Below are 11,827 nucleotides of genomic sequence, written 5' to 3'. Positions count from 1 at the left end.
TACACACTGTTATTGTGTGTTTGAGAGTTTTTGGAAAAAATAGTTTCCTTAAAGGGGAACTAAACCCCCCTCTCTGGGCATTACTCCGCCCACAGCTTGATTTCAAAAAATTCAGAAAAGATAGGCAAAGCTGAGGGAGGGGGAGAGGGGGCAGGCGAGTGGCGAGGAAGGGGGCAGAGTGAAGATTTTCAAATACTCCCACTCAAAGGGGAGGGGGGTTGGGGGGATATGCTGCCTATTCTACCTCCATGATTCAGACCCTGACAAGCTAGCCATGAGTAACCACTCAGATAACAGTGTAGACACCTTTGCGCCTGAAAATTCATTTGAGGTGGAGGACTTCTCTCCTCTTGACTCGCCTGTCGGCCAGGATGACGGTCCAGAGCCATATCAATTCGAGCTGCTACAACAGCCAGTCGGTGCTGAGGTAGCCCGGGAAGAGGGCACTGAGGCGGCTGGGATTGAGGACATGGAGGGGCAGGAGCGGATGGGAAATGTCTCGGATTGGTAGTGGCTGGATTTTAGTGAAGATTTTGATGTTAGACCATCTGTTTTGATGGTCTAAGATTAATATAACATTTTTTATACAAACAGCCCTGTTCCACCACTGTACCATGTCATAGATAGATAGATAGATAGATAGATAGATGGATAGATGGATGGATAGATAGATAGAAAGAATAAAAAATAATAAATAAAAAAATAATTGCATTTCTTAGCTAGCCACTCACATATCTATATTTTCAACAGGTGTACCTGTGGTCACTGTACAAATCTCTCTCCTAGAGAGAATGTCTGTTGCAGGGAGGTGACAAAGGTAACGGAGCCCAAACAAGCTTTATCGGTATTTGATATTTCAATTTGACATGACTGCATTGTTCCCAAATAAAGATTGCAATGTGTTATATAAATACACACATAAACAGTATAAATACACACACACACACGTTAATACAATATGCATAAAACCCCCCAAAATATGCTGCTTTTCTTGACATGCAGGTGATGCACAGGTGTGAACAGGTTGGAGGAGCAGCCTGCATAACAATGCACCCAGGTTTTGAACCCGTTGCCCTAAACCCTTATGTGCTGCAGGCCATGTATGGCACCTACCTGCAGTTATTTGGGGAGATGGAGGAACCTGTGCTCAGTAGGTCAGTTTTAGGAAATGAAACTCACTTTATACAGGTGTTAGTTGAGTATTTTTAATACACTGCACAAGGTTTATATAAGGTCAGCAAGTATGAAGTGATATAAGGCAAATTTCTGACAATCTCAAATTATTTCCATCTTCATGATTCTTTTTTTTTTTTTTTTGAGCACATACAATTACGGTATTCCCATTCATGACAAAACAGTTAAAACTGAAAGGCTGACCAGAGTCCATTCATTTTTTACAGTTGCTACAGACATCTGGCCTACCGCAACTTTAGACTAGTTTTAGATTAAGTATTTTAAGGAAATGAAAATAATTTAGAAAAGACAAATAAATCAAAAGATGTTTTGAAAATTTTAAATTTTTCTTTGAAATTACAATAGATAAATATATATATTCATAAATATGTTGTCATCACATTAAATCAAATTGTGCTGTGAACAATACAGTGTTATTGTGACAGGAATACTGTTATGAAACAACCATTACATTTTTATAAGTATTATCTGTCCAGATTTGATTCAGATTTTTTTCAAAAGTCAAGCAATTTTCAAACCCTGACAACACCACATTACAATTAAAGCATGATAAATATGAACATTGACTTGGATAGCATCAAAACACTTCCATGTTTACTGGATAGGGTGTTTATCAGCAAGGGCTTAAATGATACACTTTTTCATGACCATGGGGACCCTGATAATAGGGGAATATACACCAATGTCCTTAACAACATAGACCTCAGCCTGGTGGTGTTTGTGGAGTGCAGGTTAATGGATTAAATTTTAACCAAGCTTTGAAATGTAATTAGGTGTTTGGTAACAGAGGGACTTGAAGGTTGAAGATGAGGAACTTTTGAGCCATGTGGAACTTCATTGGGCCCCTGTGCATGTGGACGACAGTCTGAGACATGTTTAATGTAACCAGAGAGGAAAGATGGCAACCTCTAGCAGATGATTAGTCCTCAGCATCTCTAGTAGGAGACAGATAAAAAGAGGCTTCAGCAAGATACAAACTCTGGTCAATGAGGTAGTCATTACAAGTAAATGTTTGTGTTGTTATTAAGTTTAGAGTTTCAAATGCTATTTTGGAAGCATAAAATTACCAGCCAGGAATCTGAAATTGTATCCAGTGTAGAACACTGGTCAATTCTCCACATGTTTGATGTTAAGTATTATACAACCAGGTGTCTGATTAATACAATCACTTATTTGTGTATGGTCTCAAATACCACGTGAAGACTGCAACCATGAAGTACTCAACTCAGTCTGAAATGTTGTCAGTAGGGCTGACGGGGCTTGGGCCTGTTCTCATCCCCCATCCATAGACAGGAACTCATCTGTGTCTGTTGAGAAAATAAAGTAGACTGATTTTAGAGTTTGAAGACAGGTATACGTCGACAGGTGGAAATAGAAAAGGCACAAATGATTAAATTAACATCAATAACCATACATGTATTCCTACAACATATTATGTAGTGAGCCAAACCTCACCTGTCCTTGCAAAAGCGGGACTTGTGTCTGGCAACTGCATCCTGCTTATCTGGCCTGGTGAACTGGACACACAGTGGCTCTGGTACAGAGATCTTGTCCAGGAGCTCCTGATATGGACGCGGGTCTTCCAAAACATTGTGGAAAAGCAGTTCCATCAACGCGTCAATGTAGCCTTCATGGTACAGATAAGACAGAGTTATGATAATTTTACCCAATTAAATATTTATGCAGTTTTTCTGTCTATCAACTAATTACCTGCAGTTGGCCGACTCTTGAGTTGACGCACCATGAAGTCCCCATGTTTGTACTTTGGGTATGTAATGGAGTACCTGAGTTCTCCCGCTGTGGTGGATGAATACTCTCTTGTTGCGTTCTCATTACAGTGCATCGCCGTAAGCTGTAGTCTAATGAATGATTATTAAAACAGATTAAAATATATTACTAATAAATACAAAATACGAACATGGAATATTTGGCATGGTTTATTGTCAAATCTGAATCTGAATCTGAATATTCTACCCATTAATATGTTCATATAAGTGTATAATCGCTATAAAATAAAATTTGTTTGGTTTTCGTAGCCTTATAATTATGCTTTTATATATATATATATATAGCAAGGGCCTTGCTTTAGAGAGGTTGCCATCTTGCGCCACCATGTATGTAAGGCAGCCCGAGTGGACAATCCAGCCAGCCAGAGAACACGTTTCGCGTGTATAAATAAACCAACAAAGACAGCGGAAGGAAGGAAGAAGGAGGAGGAAACAGCAGAGAGTGTTAGTAGTTTGTCAATGGAGAGTAGTGAAAAGTTTTTTTAGTTATAAAGTTTGCGAATGGACCACACTTACCACGAAACAGGAGAGAATGAACCCGAACTCCTTGTGATGCACTCTCAGCAGAGCTTTTCCTCCTGATGATATATCTCCCCAACGATGGTAGCACCAAATCCCATTCTGTGCAGGAAAATGGGAGCGGAGGATTCAGCCTCTCTTCTCGCCCACTCAGCATCCAACACATGGAGTTCCTCATCTGTATGCTCCGGCTCAAACAGGTATGGCTCTGGGTCTGTGTCCACTACAAGAAACTCTTCAAAATCGCGTTCAAAGTCGTCCATTGCAGCTACTATAGTCCGGAGATATTGCTAGGCTAAATAAACAGCTGAGCTCTGTTTACATGCTAATGTCACGGCCACACTGCCTGCGAAGCGCAGCGCACCGAAATTCTCGCGCGCGCCGGAGAACCTCCGTTCACATCAGACGCGTATTTCTCCACGCCGTCGACAAGCGATTCTGCTCCCAGCTGTTGTTTTTCACTGCCTGGCTTGACACATTTGTTCGCGGCTCGTGCAGAAAATAGACCAGACGCCAAACTGATCGCTGCAAATCGAGAGCCTGCCATGGAGCTTCCCGGCGCGGCGCGGCCAGTGTAGATGACACAGTCGGTTAACATGGACGCTGAAAGGAAACTGCCTTCACTTCTCGGCGCTTCAAGGCTATTCGCGGCGCTTCCGCGGGCGGTGTGGCCCTGGCATAAGCTGTCAGTCAGTGTGCGGGCTGGAGATTGGTGGAGCAGAGAGGGGAGGGGATACCCGCTAGGTACTGTAAACGAGTATGTGTGTATGAACTGTGTGTGTTACGCTAGAAGAGTCAGAGTTTGGGACGGAGTCTTTTACCCCCTGGAATGTTACCAGAGTTTTTGGAGTGCTCAAATAAACTGGCCTTTTTCCCGAACACTACTCTGGTCTCCTGCTCGTGAGGGATTCATTACAATATCGTAACATGGTTTAGATTTCGAAATAAATATTCACCTCGTCGCTAGATAGACCTACTCCTGAAAAACTTGTGTCTGTGCAAGGCTTTTTGTCCCTACGAGGCCACCGTCATTTACCTGACGGGAGGGGTGAGCAAGTGAGCCCTGCAATCTAGAATTTGACCACTGATGTCACTGTTTTCAACCCATTTTACACACTGGCCCTTTAAGTTTGAATTATTATTACACAATACCTGCACAACATTCCAGTGTAGGAGAACACCACATTCTTGGGTGCGAATTTCAAGATAACACTGAAAACACTCAATCTGTGAAGTGTGGTATTGTGGACTGATCTTCTCCATGTTTTTCAGTAGTCTGGTAGACAGCAGAATCGCTGTCAATTTCTCACATGCTGCTGTACCTATACACAGGAGTAATGTAATATAATTAAGGCAATCTAGGAACAATAAATAATTGTAAACTTGACTATAGAATATACCACAGGAAAATGAGAAATGTCACTGTGTATTTCTGTGTGGCAGTTTACTAAGATAGATGCAACCCCAGAAGAGGAGAATTGACTTAAACGATTGAACACCTTCATAATATTTTGGTTAATGTACTACCGTTCTTACTTGGTTTGAGCCACTGCCTTGCCTGCTCACCAACTAGAGGCTGGTGGAGACAAGTGGGGAAAAGGGTGTTGTCATGGATATGGACATTTTGGATGTGGTTAGCCACAGAGCTCCACTTGGCCACAACCTCCTCCCCTGATGCTGAAGTTGATGCTGACCAGTAGAGATGATTGACAATGCTCTTCTTCCACAGTCCCACATCCTGTGTTCTCCTCACTTTGGGCAGCACATCCATTTTTTTCCCAATAGCTGGACAAAAGACAGAATATTTACAAACACAAATAGTAAAAGAAAAGCATTGTATTATTCTATTATGATATTTCAATTGAAAAACGTACCCTTTCCCATATGCCAAGGGTCAAAGTAGTGAGTGATGTCATGCCTTTGTTCCCGCATGTATTTCTGTATACCTGGATGTCTGTTGGTAACAATGGCTTTAATTGTGACTCCTTTGCGCTTCAGGAGAGACAGACTACACTGAAAGCCCTCCTTCTCCATCTGGCAGCTGTTTCCAACTTCATTGCTCTGCCGAAACAACATAAAATAAACTTTGCTCAGTAAATACAAAATAAATAAATTCCTGGTACAAACAGTTTTTGAGTGTATCAGTGTTTTTACCTGGACTAGTTGAATGTCAATGACCTTATTAGTTTTGAGGTCCATCGTGGTGTAGCTCCCGTACTTGGCTGAATGTCCTAAAACATTTCAAGAAAAAAGAAATGTATGTGTATGTACATATATATATATATATATATATATATATATATATATATATATATATATATATATATATATATATATATACAGTACAGGCCAAAAGTTTGGACACACCTTCTCATTTAATGCGTTTTCTTTATTTTCATGACTATTTACATTGTAGATTCTCACTGAAGGCATCAAAACTATGAATGAACACATGTGGAGTTATGTACTTAACAAAAAAAGGTGAAATAACTGAAAACATATTTTATATTCTAGTTTCTTCAAAATAGCCACCCTTTGCTCTGATTACTGCTTTGCACACTCTTGGCATTCTCTCCATGAGCTTCAAGAGGTAGTCACCTGAAATGGTTTTCCAACAGTCTTGAAGGAGTTCCCAGAGGTGTTTAGCACTTGTTGGCCCCTTTGCCTTCACTCTGCGGTCCAGCTCACCCCAAACCATCTCGATTGGGTTCAGGTCTGGTGACTGTGGAGGCCAGGTCATCTGCCGCAGCACTCCATCACTCTCCTTCTTGGTCAAATAGCCCTTACACAGCCTGGAGGTGTGTTTGGGGTCATTGTCCTGTTGAAAAATAAATGATGGTCCAACTAAACGCAAACTGGATGGGATGGCATGTCGCTGCAGGATGCTGTGGTAGCCATGCTGGTTCAGTGTGCCTTCAATTTTGAATAAATCCCCAACAGTGTCACCAGCAAAACACCCCCACACCATCACACCTCCTCCTCCATGCTTCACAGTGGGAACCAGGCATGTGGAATCCATCCGTTCACCTTTTCTGCGTCTCACAAAGACACGGCGGTTGGAACCAAAGATCTCAAATTTGGACTCATCAGACCAAAGCACAGATTTCCACTGGTCTAATGTCCATTCCTTGTGTTTCTTGGCTCAAACAAATCTCTTCTGCTTGTTGCCTCTCCTTAGCAGTGGTTTCCTAGCAGCTATTTGACCATGAAGGCCTGATTCGCGCAGTCTCCTCTTAACAGTTGTTCTAGAGATGGGTCTGCTGCTAGAACTCTGTGTGGCATTCATCTGGTCTCTGATCTGAGCTGCTGTTAACTTGCCATTTCTGAGGCTGGTGACTCGGATGAACTTATCCTCAGAAGCAGAGGTGACTCTTGGTCTTCCTTTCCTGGGTCGGTCCTCATGTGTGCCAGTTTTGTTGTAGCGCTTGATGGTTTTTGCGACTCCACTTGGGGACACATTTAAAGTTTTTGCAATTTTCCGGACTGACTGACCTTCATTTCTTAAAGTAATGATGGCCACTCGTTTTTCTTTAGTTAGCTGATTGGTTCTTGCCATAATATGAATTTTAACAGTTGTCCAATAGGGCTGTCTGCTGTGTATTAACCTGACTTCTGCACAACACAACTGATGGTCCCAACTCCATTGATAAAGCAAGAAATTCCACTAATTAACCCTGATAAGGCACACCTGTGAAGTGGAAACCATTTCAGGTGACTACCTCTTGAAGCTCATGGAGAGAATGCCAAGAGTGTGCAAAGCAGTAATCAGAGCAAAGGGTGGCTATTTTGAAGAAACTAGAATATAAAACATGTTTTCAGTTATTTCACCTTTTTTTGTTAAGTACATAACTCCACATGTGTTCATTCATAGTTTTGATGCCTTCAGTGAGAATCTACAATGTAAATAGTCATGAAAATAAAGAAAACGCATTGAATGAGAAGGTGTGTCCAAACTTTTGGCCTGTACTGTATATATATATATATGTACATACACATACAGTAAATAATCATCAAATTAAATAATCACCTGGTGAGTCAGCACGCATATGTCGCCACCAAGAGTAACATCCCCACCAGCTATAGTTTTCTCTGATGAGGTCATCCTGGTTTTGGTGCCACATCCAGTTGATGGTAGGGAAAAGGGGATTGGCCTGGTGTTTGTGGAAGGCTGCTTCCGAGATTCCTCGGATCTTGAACGCTTCCAGGAACTAAGTGGAAAACATCAATGTGAGGTGATGACATATTACAATATACTACTGTAACTGAATTTGTCAGTGAGGATGTCCTCTTTTACCTTTGAGATCTTAACCCTATGGGGCCTAGGCGTTTTGGGGGTATTTTTACTGCCTTTACTTTTAAGCTCATATCACATTAAAGGCTACATACACATGCTATATCTTGTTTTTTTTTCAGGACAACCTGGGCTAACCAGATTTGCCATCATTTCATGTCCTTCTATGTGCCTGTATTTTATATTAATTTTTATATCAATGAAAAAAAACAAATCCGTGTTACTAAATTCTTACATTTTTACATGTATCTCAGCATAGCAAGTTGGAAGAAGACATATTCTGCCATATATGAAGAGGGGAGACTCTCTGGAATCTAGCAATATAAGAACCATGATGGTGGGGCATTCTGTCACTTCACAGCTGTCCAAAACATGTGGTTTGTGCCAGGCGGACATGATTGATTTGATGGATTTATAGCATGATGGGATGACAGCACAATGATGTGTGTGGTATCATTAGAAAGCTCTAGTCCTGTGCTTTCATGTGATATGCGTGGCATTTCTGTGCGAGCCTGCATTCGCGAGTAATCCATCCAAGAGTAATGTGTGTGCAGAGCTGAAAACTCTGTTATTCATGATTGTAGTGTAACTTTATCTTTTTTTATTTTCGCTATGAAAACATTGGACTACCGACAAGTGCTTGGTCTTGTCGCAAAGCTACAATTTCGCTGTTTCACGTGACATGCGTGGCTTCTCACTATGATGCACGGTCGCGGAGAAAATCAATAGAGAAGAACAGGTGTGAATTTGGACGCACTATGCGCCGTTCGGGCCCAAAGGGTTAACAAATGAAGATCCTGTGAACAGAACAGCTGCACATAGTTGAAGGTTCCCTGCTGGTATGTTGTTCACCATTGGCTGGCTCGACCACTGATGAGCGTACTCACAGTGAGGACCAGACATTGCGCTAGACTTTTTCGTCGCCGGTCATTTTGACCGACAGGGTCATAAAAATCCGGTCATAATCTATTTTTACCAGTCATTTTAACTTTCCTTTAAGATATTCAAAGACATTTAGTTTTCATTCGTTCGTTTTTAATAAATCCAACAAGCAAGTTATAAAGTGTGCATTAATAAGGACATGAACGAAAAGATGAACAGACATCCACACACCCGTGCCATTCTGGACACACCGGACGCGGAACCAAAGAGCAGTGCCCAACAGCGGAGGCAGTTTTCAATCGGCGCCCATGTTAACCTATCTGACTGTCCACACAGGCCGGTGAGCAGAGCGGAGCGCCCGCGGAGGCAGCGCTTCAGTTCGTCGTCTGGTCTATTTTTCACGTGAGCAGTAAAATACCGTGTTTATAATTTAAAATAACACAACAGTGCATAACCAAACACATTTGTCAATACCCTAATCACTTCATTACAATTTTAATTTTGTGTCACCGAGCCTACAGACATAACTACATAAATAAAATGGTCAATCACAATATGCCCTATTCATTCAGTGTTTATCCAACACGCTCAATACATGGACATGCAATGACAAATTGTCATTAACTTATTACAATTAAAATATGGCCTTACCCATGTTTAAAATGACCTGTTGAAGTGAAAAAACGTGTACTGACGGGAACAGATGAGTGGAGTCGATGTTTAACCAGCGCGGAGAGCGCAGGAGAAATGCGCTGCCTGTTTGGACAGTCAAGCGCCTGCGAGTACACTCGCAGGACTTCCACGGCACTACACGTCCGGTGTGTCCAGGGCTCAACAACGCTACATGAAGCAGATGAATGACTTTTTCTCTGCAGTGTGAAAACGGCAGCCACTGGCTGTGCACTCCGCCGCCATGTGGGCAGGGGTGGTAATTGCAACCGGTCAAAATGACAGACGGCCTTCAGATTTTCCGGTCATTGTTATAAAAAACCGGTCAATGACCGAGAATATACGGTTAACGCGACCCCTGGTGAGGACAGCTCTGATTAACTTGGAGGAGTGTCCCAATGACAGTTTTTGAGATGATACAGCTCTGGGTGCAAACTGGGCATTTTTTGAACAGCTCCATTAACATGTCTTCATTGACAATGTACTTGGTCACTGTATGAGGTGGCAATCCATCAGCGATGCTTTGAGGAATAGAAAACAATGAAACATATATGTCATTGTGTGACTACGGCAATGATGCTAACAACACGAAACTTTATTCCCAGTAGTCCTGATAGTATTCAAATTGCATGTCAAACTAGAACAAAAGGAAATCTTGCTGGAATTTTACATTAATCACAGATATGGCTCACTCCTACACAATCTAGTAGATAGTATAGCACTTCCAAATGAAACACTAATACGATTATATGAATGTGTAAAACATAGCAGAAATAGTAATAGTGTTGTGAACTACATCCCTTACCTTGTACAATCCATGGTGCTGTTGGTCACTTCAAGATGATAGCTGGAGTCATCATTTGATACCTCACATCTTGGCCTTTTGACAGGGGTGGAGCTTGACAGGGGAACCACAGGGATTGCAAAGGCCTCAGGAACAGCAAGGAGAGTATCTGTGTCACATGACACACTCCTGTTTGGGGCTCTGGCCTGAGTAGCTGTGCACAAATAAAAGGTTCGACAGTAAGCCTCATTTCCATTGACAAAATAAAATTGGGGTGGACCAGATGTTGTCCTATGTAAACATTAATCAGCCCCATCTGGACAAGCACATTTTGAATCAGCACTGCACTAGTTAAATTAACATGGGTACTGTCCATAACAACTTTTTTGCACCACTGGCACACTTGGCAAGTAGAGTTGTTATTTTATATTCTCTTATGCAATTCTTATTATGCAATAATGATGATATAGCACATAAATATGAAAACTTTTTACTCAGGTACACATTGGTTTAAGAAATGAATGGTGTATAGATGTAGGTTTCTCAAATTTTTAGTAAAGATATGTCATATTTTCATAAAATTTGAGAAATGTCCTTCCTTTGTCCTAGAATGCATACTGGACAGGATGGGCCAGTGACTGGACAATTAGATAATCAAATTAAAAACCAACTGGTTATGATAGAAATTGACAAATAGTATTTTTTCATTTAAATGATTTCAGAGACAAAAATCATTGAATGGAGGGATAAGGACAGGCTATATAAGGGGTGTGCTCAGTACCAACTTATGAGTGTCATATCTTACAGAAGCAGTCCTACAGACACCTCATTTACAGTAAAAGAATAACTTTTACAGACCCTGATTGAGTCTGGCTTCAGCCAATTGCTGAGAAATCTAAGAGTTAACTAATAATATGACTCACCTTTGCTTCTCCTGTGCGGCTTCAAGTTAGCCTGCACATAAGCATGTTTAGTGCTGACTGGTTCCGTCTGGCACCCGATCTCTCTGGTCTGTTTCTGAAACAGAACATAACAATGTTTCACCACTCGACTTTATCCATGGTATTTCTTTCTCTATAAAATTACCACTTCTAGATGTTACATATGATGAGGTATTGCATGCATGTTCAACAGATTTTAACAATGATGCAAACAGACATTTACAAGCAAAATTATTTAATGAATCTGTATACAAAATGTACAGAAAGGAAAGGAAAGTTTTGAAAAAGTATTGCATTTTAATTTTGTCTTTAATGTTATTATCTTATATATATTATCTTTGCAATATGATTATCTTATATAATGTTATTACTATCCTAAAACATTCTCCATGTCCTCTGAAACTCTGCAGGACTTATCTCCACCCTGCCCAGCAGCGGAACCGTGGCGAACAGTCCCTAACTGCGGGGAGAATGGAGCAGGCTTCCCCGGAGGTCCACTGCTTTTCCCGGTCCCTCGTCTCCGCCACACTTTGACTTATTCCCACCCAGCCGACAGTGGGACTTATATTCATTGTGCCGACAGTGGCTTGGAAAACCGCCCATAACCGTGTCACACGGGGAGGAGGGAAGGCAGCTGGAGTTCCTCCAACATTTGCGGTTAGATTATCTTTTTTTTTTGACAAAAATATAGGCTGCTTCGGCTGATTTTTTTATGCGCACATGTGCCCCTAAATATTTTTTACAGTTCGCACACACCTAG

The 11,827-nt window shown here is 41.4% G+C and overlaps 1 protein-coding gene across 1 annotated transcript; it reads right to left on the bottom strand.

Moving 5' to 3' along the window:
• Positions 1–1,568: 1,568 nt before the first annotated feature.
• Positions 1,569–9,440, bottom strand: LOC144463759 (uncharacterized). The gene is made up of 9 exons (XM_078169155.1): positions 9,325–9,440; positions 7,575–7,708; positions 5,375–5,731; positions 5,037–5,285; positions 4,653–4,822; positions 2,905–3,053; positions 2,650–2,821; positions 2,420–2,501; positions 1,569–2,129 (listed from the first exon to the last, which is right to left on the bottom strand). Exons 5-8 carry the CDS (start codon positions 4,661–4,663, stop codon positions 2,492–2,494), a joined length of 342 nt encoding a protein of 113 aa, XP_078025281.1. The 5' UTR covers positions 4,664–4,822; positions 5,037–5,285; positions 5,375–5,731; positions 7,575–7,708; positions 9,325–9,440; the 3' UTR covers positions 1,569–2,129; positions 2,420–2,491.
• Between the last annotated feature and the right edge of the window lie 2,387 nt (positions 9,441–11,827).

This window comes from Epinephelus lanceolatus, chromosome 6 (assembly GCF_041903045.1).
Source record: "Epinephelus lanceolatus isolate andai-2023 chromosome 6, ASM4190304v1, whole genome shotgun sequence".
NCBI lineage: Eukaryota > Metazoa > Chordata > Actinopteri > Perciformes > Serranidae > Epinephelus > Epinephelus lanceolatus.
The sequence above is the reverse complement of the archived record's forward strand: the minus strand, read 5'-3'. Positions and strand labels throughout refer to the sequence as shown.